The sequence below is a fragment of the Panthera uncia genome, chromosome D1 (genome assembly GCF_023721935.1).
Source record: "Panthera uncia isolate 11264 chromosome D1, Puncia_PCG_1.0, whole genome shotgun sequence".
NCBI classification, from domain to species: Eukaryota; Metazoa; Chordata; class Mammalia; order Carnivora; family Felidae; genus Panthera; species Panthera uncia.
In genome coordinates, this window is record NC_064808.1 from 64,049,613 (window position 1) to 64,075,828 (window position 26,216).

The following is a 26,216-nucleotide window of genomic DNA, read 5'->3' on the forward strand; positions in this document are numbered from 1 at the left end:
CTGCTACTTTTGTAGAAAGTTGGTGAGTCCTGTGCTATTCTCCTCTTGGTTGTGGAGAAAACTCATGCTTAGACAGGGGAAGGGTCCTGTTTTGAGAATGACAACAACAGATGGCAAAGAGGGCAGGATTCTAAACTAATTTTTTGATTCCAGACTCTATTTCCTTCCATGATTGCAGGGAAAACAGTATTTTTCATACTGCATGATTCACTAGATATGAAGAAAAATGCTTTATACCAGCTAAAACAATGGAGTATAGCTGAGATTATAAGTTGTGTTTTTTATAAAAGGACTCACTCTTGCATTTATGACATCAGGGTAAGGCCTTCACATCTTTGGTCTCATATTAGCAGAGAATTAGCATTAGTGGTTGTGGTTATCACAGAGGTAATTTCACTCAAGTGGAAAACAGTGCAAAAGGCTAAAACAATATTTATTGGCAAACTGCTAATAAGCTTTTGTGAGTAAGAAGAAAGAAAAGATTTGGAAATAGCTTTAGAAGAAAATGTCATTATTTAGAACAGCTGGAGGGAATCCTCTCTGTGTTAATGACCAACATGTGGCATGACAGCCATATTGCACCCTGCCAAGGGAGGTCTTCATAAGGAACAAGGAAGGTGAAGTTGAGACCAGTGGGAAGCTCAGCTCCCCACTCTCACCTGTACCACAAATAACACCTCTGCCATGTAGCATGTACATGGGCTTCCAGATCTACCCCAAATGGTGGGTTATTAGCTCTGTTTAATGGTTTCCAGATTTAGAGTCAGTTCTAGTTCTTTATCATTTTTTAAATGAAAGTCCTAGGAAGTTCTTCACTATGTCTCACTTATCCTGAAAGTGCTTTATGAATGGTGTGACCAGAGCTCTCCGCCTCAATAAAGACTTTTCATGCTGCACTGTTGTACAGCAGACTCCAATTTGATTTCAAATCCAAACTGTGCTACTTTCTATGTAGGTGTCCTTGGGAAAAGTACTTAACCTCCTGAGAATCAAGATTTACAAAAAAGGATGCCTATTTCATAAGACTATTTTGGAAATAAAATTAGAGAAGATAGATGAATGGATGAGGAGAGAGAGAGAGAGAATGAGAACATACCAGGTACCTAATAAGCACTTGATAAATAGTTTCTTTTCTCTTCCCTTAAAGGACTATCCATGAATATGTACTATTTTTATTCCCAACAAGTTGCACATTTTGAATGTAATCTCATTAATGATAAGCTCCCTTCTTCCAATCATAGAATCTTGATCCTGTCAATGTTTCCTTGATAAAATGCTGTCCCATCCCTTTGTTAACTCTGGATGTACTTTCCATGCTAGCTCTCCATGTCTGATTTAACATGCAGAATTCAAAACTGATCACAGTCCTTCGGAGAAGGTGATCAGCAAATTTTGTGGAATAGTTTTTCTAAACTATGGCTCTTTCCAGAAAGGGGAAATCTATGGGGGTGGTATGGAGAGTTCAGTCACAAGTGCTGACTGATGAACATTCTCAAGTCCAACTGGAGACTGTTCACAGGCTGGGGGAGACTATTTCCTCTCATGTGTTTATGTAGTCTCTCTGTCCTAAACTTTCTCAGATATATATACCAGAAATGTAAGAGCATTTGTTATGCAGGTCCTATGTTCTGTCTTTTGGAGCTGAGGATAAGCCAATATGTAGAAAGGGCTTACACTATTCTTTAATGTGTTTAACAAGCATTTAAGTATAATCTGGCAATTAAAATACTTATGTATATAAATATTAACTCAACAATGAAGCAAACTCAATGATTTGGATTGCTTCCACAAATGAGCATTACCTGTGTATATAGGAATAAGTCTCTCTAAAGTAGCGATGACACCAGTCCCTGGCTGTTTTAATGAATCTTTATTTAATATAAATGTGAAACTCTCCTGCCTGATAAATTAAGTATATGTTATGAATAACAATAACAATAGCAATGAACATTATACTATACTATAGCAAATACACATATAATTCCAGTAATATTATAAAAAACAATAAATATAATTTTAATTATTGAGAAAAACTCTGTAAGGAAATACATTTTATACATGAGGAAACTGAACATATAAAATCAAACAAACAGACAAACAAAAAAACAAAAAACAAAAAAACAAGCCATTTGCTATCACCCAGCTCATAAGTTCCTGAGCCCAGATTTAAACTCAGTGATTCTGGCTATGATCCAGAATCTAGACCACCTTCAATATTACTACAGAACCAAATGCGGCGAAGCATTGATTGAGTACTTTGCCTTTGTTTTTTTGTTTTTTTGTTTTTTTTCGTGAACTAGAACAAATGTTACAGTTTAAGACACTGCCCTGTTGAGAAGTTACTTAAATTCTCCGAAACTAAATTCATATTTAGCAACCACCCCATCTCTCTGTTTTTGTTTGTTTACTACAGGAACAAAAGTGCTTTGACATTCTTTACCATCACAAACAGAAAAGGCGGGCTACCAGGGGAAGGAGATGTCCTTTTCAGGGAGTACAGTGTCTATGGAGAGGCCACATTCCTTTTGCTCACCTTCCTATGGGTTTAGGGACATCCTTAGCTGAGGCCAAGAAAGGGCACTCTGAAAAGTATTTATAGTATTTATACTCTTCCAGGAAGTAAAGACCAACATCTCTTTCCTAGGTGGATATCCACTTACCCATGGAATTTGCTGCATTGCCCTGTTGCTACCCAGGTTGGAAAAGAACCCTGGGCAGTGAAGACAAAAAGGTCAGCCAGGGAGAGAAGAGGCAAGGACTGTCCCTGGTAAGCTCAACCTGAGGAGGAGGAAAGATGCCTGCCACTCATGCCTGCAAGCCTCATGTTTGAAGCTGCTGAGGACAGATGAGAAAGGGGCACTTTGGGAAGAATGGGAGGGACTGCTAGGGCTCAGGCAGTGGTGCATGCATGGTAAGTCACAGTGTGCCATTGCTAGGAGTTCTGTGGAAGAGACAGTTGAGTCATCCAAGGGACCACGTGGCTGGGGGAGATGTGGGAGTCTCCCAGCATCTGTGCATGGTTGGTTATCCACCCATCCAGGCTACATCACCAGAGATAACCAAGAAAAAGGGACGGGCCACAGTGGAATGATAAGGAAATTCCATTTCCAGTTTCCTTTTTTGCCCCAATACTACCAGAGGAGAAATCTAAGAGAAATGACAATCTAGAGGGTGATGTGAGAAGAAGACAACACCTCTGTCAACTCCACATTCTGGTGGAACTCAAGCCCTAATTAAGTTAGAAGGAGGGACAGAGGTCTGAACAAAACAAACTTTTAAAACAGAAAGGTTTGAATTGAAATGTCATTAAGGAAGCCTACCTGTCAATGAGAAATAGGTTTGAAGCAAATTTGGTAACAGAGATTGGAAAAGTAAAATGATTTAATTTTTATAAGTTAACCAATTAAATGTTCTCAAACCTGTTGTAATTATCAAGCAAGTAGAGGGAAATATTAGCCCCTTCCCTCCATCCTCTCCAGCTTTTATCTGATTGGAGAATTCAGAAATACAAAACACTAAGTCCTCTACAGGTAAGCCTGCCCAGCCAACATCTCCATTCTTATCTCCTGCTCCACTGTCTCACACACCACAGGCTGCATCACTCGATCACTTAATGGCCTCATGACACCTCATGCTTGCTCATGTATTCATGTTTTTGCACATGCCCTTTCTTCTGCTCAGAGTACCCTTACTTCCAGTGTCTGTCAGGCAAATATCCACAGATGCTTCAGTTCTCAGCTTGAGAGTTATGTAATCTCTGAAACCATCCTGAACTGCTTCTCCCTCCTTTGATGCCCATTTTCATCCATGTGTCCAACCTGGATCCTCCCTTAATCTCTTATATGTCCCTCTCTTTGTGATGGTTACACAGGATACAAATTTGTGTCTGTATTTCTGCCCCTCCCACCAGACAATAAGAGTTCTGAAGGGAAAGAAGAGATCTTATGTGTCTTGTTAAACATAGTACCTAGCACAGTACTTGGCATATAACATAAGTTTTATAAATATTTGCTAAGGAAAGAAGGAACGTAGGTAGGGAAGGAGGAAGGAAAGAAGGAAGAAAGAAAGGAAGAAATAAAGAAAATTTCTTTATGCTCAAGTGATGAGGCTGCATGGTTTAGTTTAAGAGAAGGCTCCATATTATTATCTTACCCTTCCAGGGAGATGGCCCGTTGGAGAGTTACCGAAGGCTGGCGGGTTGCCGTGCTGTGCTGAGAATGACTGCAACAAAGAAAGAAAAACAAACACAGATCATTTATTTAAAATGTCTTTGCACATTCTTATCAGTCTCATTGTCAAGTAAAGGGCCCATCTTGAAAGAAATACAGTAGAGACTGAATGGCTATTCTTTGGTGATAAGTAGACTCATCCACAAAATTTAGAACTCTACCAGATAAGGGGTTAATATTTAAAACTTGATTTCAATATGTATTATTCATTTGAAGTAAACTTCAAATGACAGACATTAATGGAAACAAAATATTTGGAAGAGGTAATTTTTTTCCCTTTGGAATGAGACAACAAAGAGCATAGAAATATAAACTTCATCAAATGTAGGGTCTTACTTTTTTAATGCAGAACATTTTTTATAACAAAGTTTAAAACAGTAAATTTGAACATCAGAAGTATTTAATTAGTATAAGTTTTCATTTTAGTTCACACTTGTAACACCTGTAAAATTAATAACAATTCAGCTGCTGGATGAACACAAAAACTTGAAAAATGATACTTATGGTTGCATACCAACCTTAGAATTTAATGTAATTCCATATCTTGTTTTGGTCACATGGTAATAAGACCTATCTTATGGATAAGCAGTTGCAGTAAGAATTATAATGTTTATTCTTCATTAGGCACTTATATTGCCTGAGTCATGTTTCTAAGTTTGTATGTTTATATCTTTTACTTCTCTCAATCCTATGAGGTATTCACTGTCTCCATTAACAGATGAAGAAACTAAGCTAAAGAGAGGTTTAGAAACTTGTCCAAGTCATGTGGTAAATACCTGTGCTTGAGATGGCATCTACACTGATTTTAAAGCCATTATCCTTTTTTAAAAAAATTTTTTTAACGCTTATTTATTTTTGAGACAGGGAGAGACAGCATGAACGGGGGAGGGTCAGAGAGAGAGGGAGACACAGAATCTGAAACAGGCTCCAGGCTCTGAGCTGTCAGCCCAGAGCCTGATGTGGGGCTTGAACTCATGGACCACGAGATCATGACCTGAGCCGAAGTCGGATGCTTAACCGACTGAGCCACCCAGGCGCCCCTAAAGCCATTATTCTTAACTATCATGTTGTCTCATCTCCCAATTAGTGACAATTTTTCAAGTGTGTAAGAATGTGCTTTGCAATCTCAGAATACTCTTCGATTAGAGAGAGGTTCATCTAAGATATGCACAATGACAACAGCAAGAAGCAATGCTTTGTGGATTTCCTATGTGTTAAAATGTATTATAAAATGTGTTTCAGTGTGTAATGTTAGTTTGCAGTATTGACTTAATATCTTAGTTGTAATGTTAGTTACATATACGTATAGGGTATGAAGGTGTATATACACAAATATATGAATAAAGAGAACCTGAGTCCACTGTTTGTAGAACAGTTAGACACCTTTACATAGACAGCCCCACCATTTCTCAGCATATACTTCTGAAAACACCAACATTGTCAGAGAGCCAAGCTGTAGCCTACAGATTTTCATCCAGAACTTCGGTGATTAAGGACGAGAAGCAGTATCTCTCTGTGAATAGTTTTTAGTTGTGACATGGATGACAGTTATGTGAGGTTGAGGGAGCAAAATTTGGGACAGTAGCTAAAAGCTAGAGAAGGTTTTTTTAAGTTAAGGATTGTGTCCTAAGTTTGCTGGCATCCTTCACAGTGTCAAGCACTATATATGTTCACTGAACATGTTTTGATTGACCAGCTGAAAAGCAGCAGAGCATTCAGGAGCTGGACCATGTAGCCAGACTTCCTGAGTTCAAATCCCAGCTCCACCACATGGACCAATGTGACCTTGCTCATTATCTACCGGTATCTGGGTATCAGTTTCTTACCTGTGAGACTGGGATAGTAATAGTACTTTCCTCCTGGGATTGTTACAAGGATTCAGGGAATACAATATTTAGAACAGTGTCTGTTACATGGTAAAACTACATAAGTGTTTGTTAAATAGATTAACTAATATGATTTAGCAGTGTGTCTACTTTAACATATTTAGTACTAAATAAGAATTACTTAGATCACTTCTTTTAGCTATCTAGTCACTGCTCCAAAGTGTATATTTGTGAATATAAGTTTGGTGACAAATATCAAATTAAAATACATTTTCTATTGTAAAAATACTATAAGATTAATGAAAATCAAAATAAGGAAAAGCTTTAAAAACTCACATATAATTCCATTACCTTGTATCAGATGTTACAGAATTATCTAATTTAAATACTGCAGCTGTCCTATAGGTATGTATGAGTATCCACATTTTATATATTAAAAGACACACACAACTTTAATGACTTATCAGAAATCAACAGCCAGAATTCAAACTAAAGCCTGTCTTGTTGCCAAGTGTGTGTACTTTCCACACTATGCTATTGACTTTCTATATGTCCACATGTGCTTGATGTAATTTTATATATACATGGACCATATATAAGATTACATCCTGCATTTGTTCCTCACATTATAATTTAAGCATTTTTATAGGGATTCCATAATTATTATTTTGGTGTTATATAATGTTACTTCCTCTCAACATATAATAATAATTTACTATTATAATAGAATGCATATTATATAATAATTTATAATTATATAATTATATATAATAATTTATTTAACTATCCTTTTATGGTTAGGTATTTGGGTTTTTTCTACTGTTTTAATGTCATTAACAATGCTGCAGGAACATATTGATACCAATTACTTTTTCTTATTTGACAATTTCCTTTGACTATATTCCCCAAATGCAAACATTTACTAGGTTCTTTTTGTTGGTGTTGTTAAAGTTTATTTAGTCATTTTGAGAGAGACAGAGATAATGTGAGTGAGGGAGGGGCAGAGAGAGAGTTTCTGTGCTGTGAGCGCAGAGCCAGATGTGGGGCTCGAACTCCCAAAATTGTGAGATCATGACCTGAGCCGAAATTAAGAGTCCGATGCTTAACTGACTGAGCCACCCAGGCATCCCAACATTTACTAGGTTCTTGATTTATGTTATTAATTACTTTTCAAAAGTTTTGTACCATTTTATTACCTCTTCTCTACCTATTATATTTTATATATTTTCAAATAAAAAAAATAAAATATATAAACATCACTTTCACCACAATCTTAGAGGCACTGATATTATAATTAAAAAAACTGTTAAGTATAAAATGATACTTCAGATTTATGAGTACTTCTGTGTTCATTAGTGAAAATGACCATTTTTTCTATATGCTTAATTGCTAATGGTATTTCTTTGTTTAAACTGTTTAATCCCTTCCTTTACTGTATATATTCCGCTGGTTTAGGAAGTGCCAACAGTCATCCTTGGGTAAAGATCAATGATGCTTGCTAACCAAGATTAATGAGTAACTAGAATTCTTGATAGCTTCCTCACCATTAGCCTAGCCCATATAATTAAAACAAAGAAATATTCAGTAATCTCACTTTACTTATCACTACTTTAAACTAATTACTTTATTATTCTCCTTTAAATTATTCCAGTAATGTCTCTTTTAAAGTTTTAGTGACACTTAAATTACATGTGGAAGACACCTTGAAGTACTCACAGAATTTGACTCCTTTTACATTATACATGCAAAGTCAGCCAGTTTCTCAGTCTGTGAATTTCGAACAGAGCCTTTTACAACATGTAATTATCCTTTTACTTTACTAAGACAAATACAGTGAATTATCTGTTAGTCAAGACCTACAGACACAAGGGAATTTTTGTTATTCCCTGATGGAAATATGTAAGCAGGACTTGAATGGGGAATACTTACAAAGCATATTAGGAGCTACATGATAGTGATAATAACTGGTATTTTTATTAAAAAAATGTTTATTTTGAGAGAGAGAGAAAGAGTGTGCACATGAGTGGGGGAGGGGAAGGCAGAGAGAGAGAGAGAGAGAGAGAGAGAGAGAGAGAGAAAGAGAGAGAGTGAGAGAAGGAGAAGGAGAGAATGCCAAGCAGGTTCCACATTGTCAGTGCAGAGCCTGACATAGGGCTCACTCCCACAAACTGTGAGATCATGATCTGAGCCAAAATCAAGAGTAAGATGCTTAACCCACTGAGCCACCCAGGCGGCCCAACTGATATTTTTACTCCCCCGCCCCCAAATATCTTCCCCTTGGGACCAAGCAGGTTCTGTGCATTTCATACTGTTGACTACAAAGACAGTGTGTGGCTAATTTTACCATGACTAACAAATTCCCAGTGAGCACTGCCTAGCCCTTTCAGCGCCTCAGGCAGTGGCCAGCCAGATGGAATTCCAGACAGAGAACTGACATAGGAAGAATCACAGCAGGAAAGAACAGCTAAAATTTAAAGCTTTTTAACACTGGAGAGCTAAGTGTTCAGAATGTCTTTGTCTCATGGCCACCATTTTCCTATCATTTTTCTAGATACTTTGAAACATCTATTCAGAAAAGCTTTCTATGATATGCCTCCCTCACCTCCCAACACAGTTGACACACTGCTCTATGCACCATCCCATTTTTACCACACAGCCAAAATAGCCCCCAGGACTGAGAATCACCACCATTTATTTTCATGTCTTTTTTTTTTTCTTTCTGCTAAGTCATGTATGTTTTCAGAGCAAGGAGTGGGAATTATCCATTTGTACATTCTCATCTCAGGGCTGACTCACAGAATGTGCTTCATAAATGCCTTTTCAAATGATGAAAACCATGGGTTGGGTTCCGTCTATCTGTAAGACCCCATTCCCTCTTTCAAACTTTATAACAACATTGAGACTAGCCATTATGCTAATTTTTGAAGGAAGTTAAAGACCAAGGTCTCACAGCTAGTAGGTAGCAAGAGTAGAACCCATGTTTGCTGGCTCTAAAGTGCTTGCTCTTTAAGAAAAATCATGTTGCCTTACAGAAAGATGAAAGCAAAGCTCTGTGGATAGTTTAGACAGAGGATCCAACATATTTTGTCAAGAAATGCTGAATCTCACTGAAGATCACTGACAGTTTTGTTTGCATAAAATAACACCCAATATTTTCTCTATAAATGTCCAACATGCATGTCAGTGGCGTTTGAAGATAATTTAATACAGGGACTTCTCTGTCCTATCCACACCACCTTATTAGTGAGCCCCGGACATTTGTGAGCATTTGAGTGATAGTGGCTGAGTAGGATGAGAATGAGGAAGGTTCAGCAGCATGTCAGCACCCATGCTGGGGAAGAAGTCCTGTCATGTGGCAGGAAACATATGGCATCCCTTGGTACGTAGTAGCTTGGTTGACATGACAAGTCAGGCAACTGTGGAGGTAAATATTACCAAGACTTTTTAGGATTTAGAGAGAGATAACAGTCTTATTGCCCTTCTAAAAATTATGCTGTCATTTGAATAAAACAGCCAGAGAACAGTAGAATCTCTTTTCCAGGAACTCTCTGATTTTCCAAGTAAAAGACTTTGGCTGTCGCTTAAGAAAATGACATCGAAATGATGCTGAAAGATTCATTCTTGTTGCTGCATTAACTTTAAGTTTTTCTGAGCATCTGAATTGAAACTGTTTTATTACACACACAACACAGAGGGCCTAGATGGCAGTGATTAATGGCTTTTTAATTTTCTCCAACTCTAAAGCAGGAATGGACAGGATAACCAGTCTTTCAAAAATGTTGTAACATTAAAACTATGTCATTTTATGGAGAACACAAAAAGGCTGTTGGGTCTTCTATTAACAAACTGGTAACAGTAAACTTATTTAATGTGCCTTGCTTGTAAAGTCCCACCCAACTAAAATACTTCCTGATGTGTTTTCAATAGTCTGCTCCATTCTTCACTCATATTTTTGAAGAACTGTCATCTTTCCTTGTCATATTTAACTCTTCACCAATCTCTTGAATGCCTGTATCTATCATTTATCTCATCTCTCTTAATATTTATTTTCTTTTATATTTCTACTTTCCCTTTCTTCATATACATGCATTAAGTTGCCACTATTCTTAAAAAGAAGAGTATGTCTTCTTGAGTATTCAATCAGTACCTCAAATGCAACATAACCAAAACACCATTACCTTCCCCCATGAAGCTGGATATCTCCCCTGTTGCTTGATTGACACTTATATAATTATTTATATCTTCTGGTAACATCTAACAAATGTTAACTGGGAAGTGCTTTAGATCCCTCTTTGATTCCTTAATAGTATAGCACTCAATAAATACCTGATAATAAAGGAGATGGTAAAATCAAATAACCATTTGGGCCCTTTGCTATAGATAACATTTTTCAAAAAATCTCTAGGTATATTTGATAGGAAAACCATCTAGGGTGGATTGGGAAGGATATATACATATTTTAAATGGTGTAGAAGGGAAAGAAGATTTTCTGAGAAACTAGAAGAGCATGATCAAAATCATGGAAGGCCGAGAGTATGTGTTGTGCTCTGGAAACCTTGAGTGGTTTGGCTTGGCCAGAGAAGAATAGCCAGAGACGAGTAATGACTTGGGGTGGGTCAAGAGGGGCAATGAAGACCATGCCAAGAGGTCTGGACTTTATCTTGATGGCAGTGGTGAGCTCTTTAAAGTTGGGGATCAATATGATAATATCTGTGATTCAGAAGAGTAAACCTAAAAATACTCTGAATGGTGGAAGGAAGAGGTGGGAATCTACAGTCAGGGAGACCAATGGGAAATAGTCATGAGAGATAAAATTAATAAATGTCTAAACTTGGGCAATGGCAGAAGGAATTTTAAAGGAAGATACGTTTAAGATATCTGGAGATAAAATATCCAGGACAAATAAAAGGAAATTATAGTGAGGGCAATTTGATCTCCAGAACTGGTCTAGTGATCTGGGGGAGGGGGTATTTCTTTTAAAGTCAAATCCTCTAGATAGAAGGGGCTTGCTCTTCCCAGGGTACAACAATAGCTGTTCTTTCTTCTAGAACTTCCAAACAAGGCTTAAAAAGTAAACAGACTTCGGTGTCACAAGGGTGAAGTGGTAGTGAGGAAGAATGTACTAAGGGATCTGTTACTGACTAAGAGGATGATGGCACTGTTAACAGAACCAAAAAGTGCATGTTTGGGTAGGAAAATATAATTGAGTTTGGTTTTGTACACGCGTAGCTTAATGTACCTGTTACATCATTGGGAAATATAATCTGCAGTGTAACAGCTCTACCTATTGAAAATTTCTTCCTTCTCTGGGTGTAACACCCGTTATGTCCAGAGTGGGCACCAAATGACAGATATTCTTGCATGTTTTACTCTTTCTAATAAACATTCTTAACACTTCTGGTTCTTTATGAGATAATTTCAAGACTCCTAGCTATCTTTCTGTCTATACTCTTACATTTTTTCTTTTTTTTTAATTTTATTTTTAAGTAATCTCTACACCCAAAGTGGGGTTTGAATCCACAACCCTGAGATTAAGAGTCACACACTCCACTGACTGAGCCAGCCAGGCACCCCATATTTCTTCTGATTTTTACTTATATTTTAGAACTTAGAAATGAATTCAGAGTTCCAGATGTGTTCAGACCAGGGTTGAATGCCATGAGATGATGACTGTCCTCCATCTGCATTCCATACTCCTGCCAGAAGAGCCCAAGATAACACAGAATTTTAAAGTTTGCTTAATTGTATTGTTAAGTTCAGGGTCGAGCTAACTTCTCATGTATTTTTGACATCAAATGATTCAAAATCAATTCTATCACATAATTGTAAATTGGGTTTTTGGAAACTCAATATAGTTAATTAATAACCACTATTATCAAATTTATTGGTATTAATTTTGATCTAGTTTCATAGTTAGGCTAACATTAGATCATCAATTTAACTCAATAAATATATATTGATATGCTATCCATTATAGAACTTCACTTTTTCATCTAGTTTGTATCATTTTCAAATATAAGATACCTTTCACATTTTCATGCAAAATTTTAATTACAATAAGAGAAAAGGACCATGCACTATAGCAGATCATCACAGATCCTCTTCCAGTTTAACAGTTAGCACAAGTTTTACTACTGAGCTCTCTTAATCAACATCTTTTTATAGATTAACCAATCCTCTCCATCCCCTCAGTGACCAGCTGACCAGTGTCCACAGCAAGTGGGATGTTCATGTCCCATATATTCTCATTCTTTCCATGTGACTTGTACATTTACCAAGAATCAGTTGTAATTATTCTCAAATCTGTTTATTTTTATTGTACTCATTTTATATATGTATGTATGTATATACATTTTATATATTTACGTATATGTAATTTATTTAAATATTACAAAAATGAAATATGAGCAAATGAAAAGAATTGTTTCTATCAATCATAAGTTTACTGATCTAGAAAGACTTAATCACATGTAGTTCAAAACATCAAAGCTTTTGCACAGCAAAGAAAACAAAGCAATGAAGGCAACCTAGCAAATGGGAGAAAAATATTTGCAAATGATATATCTAATACGGGGTTAATATTCAAAATATATAGAAAACTTATACAACTCAACACACAAAAAACAAATAATATAATTAAAAATGGTCAGAGGACCTGAATAGATGTTTTTCCAAGGAGACATACAGATGGCCAACAGATACATGAAAAGATGCTCAACATCACTAATAATCAGGGAAAAGGAATCAAAACCATGATGAGGTATCATTGTACACCTGTCAGAGTGGCTAAAATCAAAAACACAAGATAGAACAAGTGTTGGCATGAGAATATGGGAAAAAGGAACCCTCATGCACTGTTGGTAGGAATTTAAAATGGTAGAAAACAGTATGAAGGTTCTTAGAGAATTAAAAATCAAAATACCATTTGGTCCAGTAATTCCACTGCTGGGTATTTACCTAAAAAAAGTGAAAACACTTAAAAGGTATATTTACTCCTATTTTATTGCAGCATTATTTGCAATAGCCAATATATGGAAACAACCCAAGCATCCATTGATAGACGAATGGATAAATGTGGAGTGTGTACACACACACATGCACACACACACACACACACACACACACACACACTGGAATATTACTCAGCCATTAAAAAATTGAGATATTGTCATTTGCAACAACATAGATGGACCTAAAGGGTATAATGCTAAGTGAAATAAATTAGTCAGAGAAAGACAAATATCATATGATTTCACTCATAGATAGGATTTAAGAAATAAAACAAATGAATAAAAAAATTAAAAGAGAGGTAAAAGAAGATTCTTAAATACAGAGAATAAACTGGTGAATGCCAGAGGGGAGGTGGGTGAGGGGGTAGGTGAAATAGATAAAGGGGATTAAGAGTACATTTATGTTGATGAGCACTAAAAAATGTATAAAATTGTTGAATCATTATACTGTACATCTGAAACTGATACAATGATGTATGATAACTATATTTCAATAAACAAATTTTAAAAAATTAAAAGGCCAAATTACCTGAAAAAAAGGAAGTTTACTGATCTAGAAAGATTTAATAATATGTAGCTCAAACCATTGCTGCCAAGTTAGGTGACAACTGTAAAAGTCAGAAAATAATTATAAAGTTATTTCATTTAGTTTTCATTTGATTTTCATTCTAATTTAAAGAAATACAGAGAACTGAGGGTTGATGGGGGCAGGGAGTTGGGGAAAATGGGTGATGGGCATTGAGGAGGGCACTTGTTGGGATGAGCACTGAGTGTTATATGTAAGTGATGAATCACAGGAATTTACTTCTGAAGCCAAGACTACACCGTATACACTGTATGTTAGTTAATTTGACAATAAATAAAAAAAAAATTTTAAATAAATCTAAATTGAAAGCCATGGATAATGAATTAAGGGTAAACTTTATGCAAGAAAAATGAAGTAGAACTTCATAAAAATCGGGCCCTAGATTTTTGGCTTTCCTAATCAATTTGGTGTACCAAACATTTTAAAGCAATTACCAGACAATTCAGATTCTGGAAAATAACATAAAAACTGTGGCCAGAGGTTGACGATACTAGAGAAAATCTTAAACTTCACATATAAAAAATAACGAAGAACACAATTTGTTAAGCGATATCAGACAAATTTAAAGTTGTGATGATTGATAGAAAGACAGTGTGCGACACTGGACTAATGAAGATGATCTCTTGAAAACTGAAATTAGGGACAATAAAGAAAGCATGCATTCTGGGACAAACAGATGGATCTAAAAATGAGAAAAAAATTAGATCAAATTCAGGGCCCAGGTTTCTCATGCCATAGTTAAAGATGCTACAAATGTGTTTTTACTTTATGTTGAACAGCTTCAATCAAGTCAGTAATAACATGGTGACTCAAAAAAAATGGATGAGGTTTATTAGAAGTCCCATTTCTTCTTTTAAATATCACCACACCACTAATTTTTTTGTGCTGCCATACAGTTATGTTTTTAAAATTTAAGGTGAAGTAATTAAGGCATGCACGTATCTTTTCGTTATCATTCCAAATGGTGACTGCTGTGTCCAATCTTTTGACCAACAGATTAAAAACTGGTGTTGTTGTGTGGGTAATAAGAAGTTCCATCTTATGAATGCCTAGCAGGATTATCACCCAGATTTCAGTTTTCTCCTTATCTTCTTTTAAAAATGGTTGTTTCTTGAAAATACCTTTCAGTGTACACCTATTAGTTTTTTAATGTTTATTTTTGAAAAAGAAAGTGAGTGTGAGCGGGGAGGGGCAAAGAGAGGGGGGCAGAGGATCTGAAACAGGCTCTATGCTGACAGCAGAGAACCTGATCAGGGGCTTGAACTCATGAACCTTGAGATCATGACCTGAGCCAAAGTCAGACACCCAACTGACTGAGCCACCCATGCACTCCAGTTTTCTTCTTGTCCTTAAAGAATATTATGGGAGACTTCACAGTCTGCTTATAGGGGAGACCTAGAGAGGTTATACTGTATGACCAGGATGTTGTTAAGGGGAGATCAGAACACAGATCCAACTCCAAGCCCATGGTTTTCTCTGTCCTATTCCACTGTGGCTTCATCAAATTCTTCTCTGTGACAGATATTTAATGATAAAAATGACTGGCCCAAACACTGGCCAGTCTAAAAATCCTGGTCATCACTGTTAAGTCATGTAAAACTCTGAGAGTATACTTCAAATGCTGATCCCAGTATTTTCCCTTCAGGACTGAACTGATATATGAATGGTCTCAAAGCCTGAAACATCAGGAGAAAAATGTAGTATTTTAATACAGCAGGCATATTCCTGTGTTTATTCATTTTATTTTTGGATGGCAGACTACACATCATTCTCCTTGGCTTCGGTAGCATGCAAGCTGCATCCCAGGAGGTCATGTATGAACATGTATCAAAAAGCTCCTTCCCACATAGACTATTCTTCACAAGGAAAGTAAAAAAAAAAAATGAATATAGTAGAGCATAAATCAAGTCTTAGCTAGCTCCACCAACACAGCAAAAAGGAAAACAAATTTCCTTTCAAAAAAGGAAAACAGATTTCAATTTGGAATTTTACATAAAATATAGACAAGTACTGCAGAATTCACCAACAATTAAAAAACTTGGAATGGGAAGATTTTTGTATACCAGTTGTGATTTTAGTCATTTAATGGATATGGCCCTGGGTGTCCCTTTATTTCACAACAGAAACATATCTTTCAGGATAACACATTCTTTTTATTCTTTGACAATATCTGGGAAGCAGAATTTTATGCAAAAAAGAATTCTAGAAGTCATAAATGTAGGTTTTCCCACTGTGCTCCTAATGAGAGCTCAAAGGTCTTAGATAAGTCATCCCAATTGACTTGTTATGGTTTTTTATTCTTCAGTTTGAATAGGAAACCATTGTTCCTGCTCTCCCCATCTACTTTATGGGGTATAGATGGAGAGAAGAACTGTTATGGGGAAAGGAACATGATCTTGGGAATTGATGGCCTTGGATTAAGGATTTCTTATCCTTTTCTTAGTTAGGTTCTTGACCATCTTAAAAACCACTCCTAGATATGTTCCTGTCATCCGTATAATGCAGATAATAGCACCTTCTCATAGATGGCTCTGGGGGGAAAAAGGGCAATATATGTGAAAGAAATTTTGTAAGCATGAAGCATGGGGAATAGTAAATGGAAATTAGTTTCTAGAGAGGCAGTATGATTTGGTCACAGGTGTCTAACACTAGTGACTAGAACTTGAACTAACCAATGGATCTAAACAATAACAACAACAACAAACAACTAGATCTAAAAACCATCAGGGACACGGGATCTATAGGATTTGGCAGTTGTGTGTGGTAGGTGAGTGAGGAGTCTAGGACAACATCCATGTATGAGGTTGGAGTTGTTGGATCATGGTGGCACCTCATACTGAAAAAGGACTATGGGAGTAACAGATTTTGGGGGAATATAATTATTATAATATTGTATATGATGAGTTTGGGGAACCTGTGTGGCACCAAGGTAGAGATGGCTCATAAGATAGTTAGAGATCAATCTTAGTAGACATATCTGTTGTAAAGAAATACATTTTGGAATTAACATTTGAAGTATATTTGAAGCCATGGATATTGTTAGAAATACTGTGATCAAAAAGACTGAAAGTTTTGGAGACCTGGAGATAACCAACAATGTAACATTTGTAGAGGAAGATAAATCTGGAAAGAAGACTAGGAAGGAGTGAGTGGAGAAGTAGGAGGAAAAGCAAGAAAATATGAGGTAATGTCAGCTAACAATGGGAGCAGGGAGATAGTTTCAAGAAGGAGAGTTTGGTCGACAGCTGGCAAAGACTTTAAAAAGTTTAAATATGAAACACAGGGGAAACTGGTCCCTAGAATTTGAATTACATTCTGCAGGCAAATAGGAGGTCATGAGAAATTTTAAACAATATTAAAATATAGTCACTTATGAAGTTTATAAAGAGCTCTCTGTAATCCCTAGGTATATAAAACAGCTGCAGACAGCCAAGAGCTGTAAGAGGAACTTGATCTTAAGACTAGGTGAATACCAAAGCTTTCTGTCCTAGCTTATCAGGGACCAGTCTGCTATACCTTTCTGTATAGCAAATGGAATAATTTTCTTTCCCCTGGCAAACCAGTGTAGGTGCCAAGGGAAAAAAAGAAATGGAGACCTTTGACTCTTACCATACTGCTGGGTTCTATTTTCAATGAAGAATTGCTCTTATTCTACAACATAGTTTCCTTATTGATTTTCATGTAGACAGTGAGAACCTCCAAATAAACAAAAGCTGCTTGGTTTGGTGGAATGTATTAGTTTGCATGTATGAGTTTATGGAAAACTCCAGATGTTTAGCCAAAGGCTAGTTGTTCTGCTCAACATCTGTAGTCTGAACATTCCTCACAAAGGCCACCATTGAGAAGTCATCACCATCAGTGTACTAACAAGTGAAATGTGAAAGAGGCTAATTGTTCATTTCCCTCCGCTCTTCACTATTCACACTTCCAAGGTAAGAATTGCCTCCTCTGGGATTCTCCCTTGGTGGAATAGGTTCAAAGTAGTTATGTGGTCATTTGTTGAGCTAAGCTGCTACTCATTACCAGAACTAAAAATCTGAGGTAAAACCCAACATAAAAAAGTACAGTGCTTTCTAAGTCTCCTTGTATTGATTTCTAATTTAGTCCCATGAAGTGACAGTAGGTGCCAGCAGCAATCCCTTTCTGTTTAAACAAATTCTTGTTTCCCCTGGGATTAATTTTCCAACACAGAGCAACTTTTTTGTGTGTGTGCAACAATGAAAAGCTTGACAATATATAGCATTCATAGCGATTGGGCTATCAATGTAAAGAAAATATCAAATGTAAAATATCAATGTAAAAGTAAACCATCAAAACACTAAAATGCTTTGTCTTTGAATATTAATGACAAACTTCCAAATGAAGGACACTTAATATTTATCCTCATTAATGAAAATGACTCCCTCTTAGCAACCAATTTGAAAACAAGTTACAATTCTGTGAAGATCCAAGTGAGAGGATTTGAAAAGGCATAGAATAAAAATTTTAAAACTAGGCTAGTTTTCTTCTCCACATTTCTTAATATTTCCAAAGAATTTTAAAAATGATCTCTTTTTAAGAAATCAAAAGTTTACTACAATGAAACATACTGGAAGGCTAGACATTGATAGACCTCAATTTCCCAATCGCTTCATCAGCCAATATCTAATCATTAGCACTCACAATATACAAAGCACTGTGCCTGATGTAATGAAGAAAACAATAAAAGCTAACGCAAGAGCTATTATGTCCAAGCATTTATAATACAATCTGAAAGGAAAGACATCAGTCTACTCATTTGATCATTCCAATTCATTCTCTCTCATTTTTAAAATAAACAACAGCACTGTCCACTGGTTGTTCAGTACAACAACCTAGGCATTTCCATTGATTCTCCACTTGCAGCTATCATACTCCACAACCAATTCATTAACAAACTCTTTTCTACCAAAAATGGCTCCCACATCCCCAGTGCTGCCACCCTAATGGCAACATCACCTTCTCTTGGTGGAATGTTCCAACAGCCTTCCAACTGGCTTTTCTCCTGTACTTCTAACAGCTACTTCTCATAGCAGCCTGTGAGGAGACTCTCTTAAAGGATGAAATCAGATCATGCTGTTCCCCTGCCCATAGAAAACTTCCCAAAGATTTCCTCTTTGAGTTTGAATAAAATTCATGGTCACTTCCAGGGCTATAAGATCCTGCAGTCACTGTCTACTTTTCAGTGCTCACTGCTCACCACTCTGTCCATCATTTCCCAAGACCCAGCCATCTCTGCCTTCTTCCTGACTCTCAGATATCCTTGCTAGTTCCTCTGTAAGGGCATCTGCATTCACCACTTGCTATGCATCAGGTCTTCTCTTGAGCATCTCCCTCTTATTCAGGTTACAACCTCCCCAGGGAGGCCTTCTCTGATCTTCCAACTAAAGGCACTTCACTCTCATCTCAGGAAATATACAGCCTCTTACACTACTTTCTTTCATAGCACTTATAACTCCCTGAAATCATCTATTTTTTGATAATTACATTCATTGACAACCTTTCAAGAATATTGCTTCCATGAGTAGGAATTGCATTCGTGTGTGTGTGTATACATACATACATACATACAAATATATGCATGAACACGCGTACACTTAGCCCAGCTCTACCTGGATAGGGTAAACTCATGAATTCATTTAGGATTCTTTAATGCCATGATTTAAATAAAAGGTCATTATTTTAATACCACTTGATTCATTCTGTGTATCTTGCTGAGGTAATGCTTTCCTAGATTCCATTTTTCCCCCTGTCTTGGTTCTCTGAAATACCTGAGAATAATGTATTGACCTGATTTCAGAGGGACCATCCAATTAAACCCTGTTGGGGATTACTATGTTCTCCAACTTCATGTTATGTCTTAATGTGAGCATGTCATTGGTTTGTAAATGCTCCAAATCCTTTGTATACCTCCAGTTTTTATCAAGGCACATCCTCATTCATTTGTACACTCATTCAATCAACATTTGTTGTGTACCATATATGGGCCAGGCAATAACCCATAACACAGTTCACTTAATCTATCATCTCATATTTACTAAATTATTCTACTTGTTGCTTTATTGTAACATCCTACATTCAGTTGTCAATGTTTCTGTGTCTATTAAAAGTCAGTACTGTGTTAGGTATTATGAGAGACACAAATAGGAAGGAAGCCCAGTTCCTTCCATTAAGGATGTGATAGTTTACATGGGAAGATGGGTAAGTGATCAATTGATCAAAAAAAGGAAAAAGGAAAGAAGGAGAAATACATTGAGTACTATAATGGGGGATGTCGACCCTAGTCTTTAAGTTCATAGAAGAGGGAAGTAAAAGGGAAACAAGAATTCCTTTTTTAAGATTGTGTGTGTGTGTGTGTGTGTGTGTGTGTGTGTGTTTACCCTAAAAATTTGAGAAAGCATTTCCCTGAATTTTTTTGCATTTTTCTTGTGGGGTTTCAAAATGTTAAATACTGCAACAGGATCATTTTAGGAATAAGACAAGTTAAAAATAATGCAAACATACCTGTATTAGGACATATTATGCTCTTAAGTACTAGTGTCCATTTTAAGCAGAGTGGAAATATTTATTAGGTAAGTGGAATTTCAGAACAAGGGGACATTTCCAAATGGCTTTTATTTTGAGAAAACTTCAGCCATTTTCTTTGCACAGGGCTATTTATTTATTTATTTATTTATTATTTTGAGTATAGTTGGCACACAGTTTTGCAGTAGTTTCAGGTGTACAACATAGTGATTCGAGAAGTTCACACATTATGCTACCCTTACCATAAATGTAGCTACCATCTGTCATATAGAATAGTATTACAACATCATTGATGATATTTCTCATGCTGTAGCTTTTATTCCTGTGATTTATTCATTCTGTAACTGGAAACCTATGTCTCCTACTCCCCTTCACTTATTTTGCTCATCCCCCTCCTCCCAACCCTCACCCCCCGTAATCATCAGTTTGTTCTCTGTATTTAAAGGTTGTACAAGGCCTTTTAAACATGATGTTTGATAACTAAGAAATACAAAGGAATCATCCTAAAGTGATTTCAAGAGCCATAGTCCCTGCCATTGCTCTTTGCCCAACCTGCTACTATTTATTCTTTGGGACTTAGTCTCATGCACAGCCAAACTGGAAAACTCTTCTAACCTCTCAGCTTTGTTTCCTTTGTACCTGGGCATACACTTATCAAGGCATTTCCCACACTACAGTAAAGGACTATTTCAAAAATGGCTGTTTCCCCAGCTAGACCATGAGCTCCCTGAAGGCAGCAACCATGGGGAACTAACCACTGTACCCTCTCACTCCATGGCAGTTGGATTCTTTGTTATGCTGTTTGCACTGGGATCCTAAAGCAAAAACATTCAATTGTGTCAAGAAAACCATTAATGACTGCATTTAATGAAACCAAATAAATATACCAGGAATTTGTCTATGTATAGAAGACCATTGACAAGGTAGAAAATGAAACTATACTCTTTAGTAGACCATCTCAAATTCAAGGAAATGGACAATGCAAATAAGGAAGGAATCTATTACCACTTAAAGAGCACAGTAGCGAATCTTAACATTGGAATAAAATGTGGTGGAGTTTAATATATGACAATGACAATAAATGAATTCTATTCTGCTCCAATAAACTCATGACTTATGGAAACATGGACTTGAATGACAATCATTAAAATTACAGAGATACAGGATTTAAGCAATCAGCCATGGCAGGGTTTACTTGTGTCCATTGTCAGTGCTGCTTAAGCGGTGCTGAAAGTCATCAATGCACCTGGGCATAAAATCACAGAATCCTAATCTTCCCACACAGAGATACTCACTGTGATTATAGTCAAATGTCATTTTAAAGTTAGTTTTGTGAAAGATGGAACAGCCATATTTTTTTTGGTAAAAAAAAAATGAGGCAAATAGTTTTACCCCATAAACAAGTATTTTTAACACATCCTCTAGCTATTGGGAGTTTTTTATGGATTAAGAAATATTAAAAAATACAAAAGTATCCAGAAAAGGTGAACTTATAGACAGAAAATAGATTAGTGGTTGTCTAATGGGAATGGGGATTAATTGTAAATGGGTGTGAGGGATCTTATTGGGGGCATGAAAATGTTCTAAAACTGATTTATAGTGATGGTTACATGACTGGATAAAGTTACTAAAGTTTACTGAATTATATACTTGAAATGGGCACAGTTTATAACATATAAAGTATACATCATGAAATCATTAAAAAAAAAACTAGGGCAAAATACAAAGCTTGAAAAATGTAACATAAGAATTTTTTTTTTTAATTATGTGTCATTAAGGACTTGTTGCATTTTTAATTTTTTTTAATGTTTATTTATTTTTGAGAGAGAGACAGAGACAGAGCATGAGCAGGGGAGGAGCAGAGAGGGAGACACAGAATCTGAAACAGGCTACAGGCTCTGAGCTGTCAGCACAGAGCCCGACGCAAGGCTTGAACTCACAAACTGTGAGATCATGACCTGAGCTGAAGCTGGACGCTCAACCGACTAAGCCACCCAGGCGCCCTGGACTTGTTGCATTTTTAAGCTCTAAATTTCTAGGATATTTACCAAATTTTTCCTCTGATACCACACAAGCAGAAAGCATCATTATGTAGAAGGGTGGCCACCTGACAATGACATTCATGTTTAGTCATGCTTTCCTCCCTGACCTTAAAATAAGTCATTTGTTTAGAGGCTTCACAAAGTGCAAGCCTCTAGGGCTAACTGAGTTCAATGTGATGGGGTATCCACCAGTATGTGGTGATTTTAGCTGCTGACATTTGGTTTATTCTTTATATTTGGACCACAGATGATATACCACTATTGTATTTGGAGCTTTGTGGCATGGGAATTGTGGACAAGCAAGTGAGACAAAACTAAAAGCATACATTTAAAGGGAAGGACATAAACTGCCCCCAGGGAAATGATGTTTTGTTTTTCAATTCCTTTAACTCCCTCTGACTATAAACTAATATTTAAGTGAAACTACCAGGACCTGAACTGTGTTTTCAGTAAAAAACACTCATACTTAAAATGTTAATTGTGGCATTTAACTTCTATTTAAGTCTCTACTCTCCAAATCAGCCTTTAAAATTTGCCATAATATTAAGATACTATCTATCATTAGAGAGAGCAAAAGAAGTAACTTGTTTCTCCAGCCATCTTGGATGAAGTAGAGGCCAAATTATTCATTAAACTGTTCACCCAATGATCTCACAAATATCAACTGCATGCCTAATATGAGCCAAATACTTTCTGAAACCTAGAGGTAAAGCACATAAAATAAAAGAAATCTTCTCCCTCATTCAGGTTACATTCTTATGGTGGGAGTACATAGGGGGTAAAAAACAAAACAGTAATAAAAATAGCTACCATTTATTTAGAACTTACTATGTCTAAGACACTTTGTTAATTGCTTTTGCATACATTACCTCATTTGATCTTCTTGAAGGTTGCTTTGTCATCATTTTGCAGATGAAGAAACAGGCTCACAGAGGTAAATGCTTTCTCTCCAGCTACAAAAACTTGTAAAAGATAGGATTCTCTGCCAGACTCTGAAGGTTCAAAATCTGCTTTTAGCTACTACAAATGTTGCCTGTACAAAGGGCTTTAAGGATCAGTAGTTGGGGTGCCTGGGTGGCTCCGTCAGTTGAGGATACACTCATGATCTTGCAATTCATGAGTTTGTGGGTTCAAACCATGTGTCGGGCTCTGTGCTGACTGACAGTTCAGAGCTTGGACACTGCTTTGAATCCTGTGTCTCCCTCTCTCTCTGCCCCTCCTCTGCTTACGCTCTGTCTCTCTCTCAAAAATAAATAAACATTAAAAAAAAAAAAAAGGCTCAATAGGCCATTGCTCCGTGAGACCCTCCAGCAGAGGGGCAGAGCTGGTCAAAGCCCCAGTCCTTCGGAAGTAAGGGGCCGGAGAAAACAGCCGCATCTGAGACAAAACTCGCGAGAGACGTACTGCCTGGGGCCTGGTCACCGACAGTGAAAAAATGGGGAGTGGATGAAAACTGAAGGCAGAGGATGGGTGCATGATCCAGGAGAACAGACTGGGTAGCTGGGTGACTCCATTTTCACCCCTCCCACGCATGTGCATACGCACCTACCAGCGCTACAACAAACCACCCCAGTAGGCTAGCGGTGCCATCTAGCAGAGAACGGAGCCGTTACAATGAGTCCCGCCCAACTTCACTCTTAAGAACACAAGTCTCACCGCCGGCTTAGTTAATGGACTATAAAGCGCTACATAGACTGACTTCTAGGGAAAACCGAAGTAATTTCAGTCCTACTTCAATCTGTTAGCAGGTCCATCTATTCAATTTTCTTTCTTTCTTTCTTTTTTTGCTCTTTTACACTTCTTTTCTTTTTCTTGAATACAGAAAGAGAAAACACTCATTTTTATTTTCAATTTTTATAAAAAATATTTTTCTTTAATTTTTATTACTATATTTTTTACTTTTGTGTAAATTTTTTCAAATTCTATTTTACTTCCATCATTTTATTTTAGTCTACTTCAGTGTATTCACCTTTTCAAATTTTCAAAGGATTTCCTTTTTTTTTCTTTTTCTTTTTTTCTCTTTTTCGTTTCTTTTCCTTTTCTTGAATGCAAAGAGAGAAAAACTTCATTTTTTACTTTCAATTTCTATTAAAAGTATTTTTGTTTAATTTTTTACTATAGTTTTTGCTTTTATATAATTTTTTTCAAATTCTATGTACTTCCATCATTTCATTTTAGTCTACTACAGTGTATTCACTTTTTCAAATTTTTAAACAATTTCCTTTTTTTTAATCTTTTTTTCTCTTTTTTAACCTTTTTTTTCTCTTTTTTGTTTCTTTTCTTTTTCTTGAGTACAGAAAAAGAAAATATTCATATTTATTTTTACTTTTTATTAATTTTCTTTAATTTTTTTCTACTTTATTCTTTACTTTTGGGTATATTTTTTCAATTCTATTTTACTCCCATCATCTCATTTTAGTCTACTTCGGTGTATTCATTTTTTCAAATTCTCAAATGATTTCCTTTTTTTTCTTCCCCACTTTTTCTCTCTTATCTGTCAAACTGCTTTCAACACCCAGACCAAAACATACCTAGAATCTAGCATCATTTATTCGATTTGTGTGTGGGGTGTGTGTTTAATTTTTTAATTTTAATTTTTTTAATTTTATTTTTTTTAATTTTAATTTTTCTACCTCATTAATTCCTTTTCTCCCTTCAAAATGACAAAACGAAGGAATTCACCCCAAAAGAATGAGCACAGGGGCGCCTGGGTGGCGCAGTCGGTTAAGCGTCCGACTTCAGCCAGGTCACGATCTCACGGTCCGTGAGTTCGAGCCCCGCGTCAGGCTCTGGGCTGATGGCTCGGAGCCTGGAGCCTGTTTCCGATTCTGTGTCTCCCTCTCTCTCTGCCCCTCCCCCGTTCATGCTCTGTCTCTCTCTGTCCCAAAAATAAATAAAAAACGTTGAAAAAAAAATTAAAAAAAAAAAAAAGAATGAGCACAAAGAAACGACACCCAGGGAATTAACCAACACGGATTCAAGCAAAATGTCTGAACCAGAATTTAGAATCATGATAATAAGAATACTAGCTGGAGTCGAAAATAGATTAGAATCCCATTCTGCAGAGATAAAAGAAGTAAAAAATAGCCAGAATGAAATTAAAAATGCTATAACTGAGCTGAAATCATGGATGGATGCAGCGGCAGCAAGGATGGATGAGGCAGAACAGGGAATCGGCAATATAGAGGACAAACTTATAGAGAATAATGAAACAGAAAACAAGAGGGAGATTAAGGCAAAATAGCACAATTTAAGAATTAGAGAAATCAGTGACTCATTAAAAAGGAACAACATCAGAATCACAGGAGTCCCAGAAGAGGAAGAGAGAGAAATAGGGGTAGAAGGGTTATGTGAGCAAATCATAGTGGAAAACTTTCCTAACCTAGGGAAGGTCACAGACATCAAAATCCAGGAAACACAGAGGACCCCCATTAGATTCAACAAAAACCGGCCATCAACAAGGCATATCATAGTCAAATTCACAAAATAGTCAGGCAAGGAGAGAATCATAAAAGCAGCAAGGGAAAAAACGTCCCTAACCCACAAGGGAAGACAGATCAGGTTTGCAACAGACCTATCCACAGAAACTTGGCAGGCCAGAAAGGAGTGGCAGAATATATTCAGTGTGCTGAATCAGAAAAATATGCAGCCAAGAATTCTTTATCCAGCAAGGCTATCATTCAAAATAGAAGGAGAGATAAAAAGTTTCCCAGACAAACAAAAATTAAAGGAGTTTGTGACCACTAAACTAGTCCTGCAAGAAATTTTAAGGGGGACTCTCTGAGGGGAGTGTGTATATACACACACACACACACACACACACACACACACACATATACCAAATATGTATATATATACATATATATACCAATATATATACATATATATATATATATATATGTATATATATATGTATATATATATATATATATATATACCAAAAGCAACAAAGATGAGAAAGGACAAGAGAACACCACCAG

At 36.5% G+C, this 26,216-nt stretch overlaps 1 protein-coding gene across 3 annotated transcripts in view; it reads right to left on the reverse strand.

Moving 5' to 3' along the window:
• Nucleotides 1-26,216, reverse strand: part of LOC125914581 (disks large homolog 2) — a 780,669-nt gene that overhangs the window by 378,090 nt on the left and 376,363 nt on the right. For all 3 annotated transcript variants that reach the window (XM_049619999.1, XM_049619993.1, XM_049619986.1), the window contains one exon: nt 4,153-4,221. In XM_049619999.1, coding sequence (XP_049475956.1) covers nt 4,153-4,221 — 69 coding nt within the window. The remainder of the gene's footprint in view (nt 1-4,152; nt 4,222-26,216) is intronic.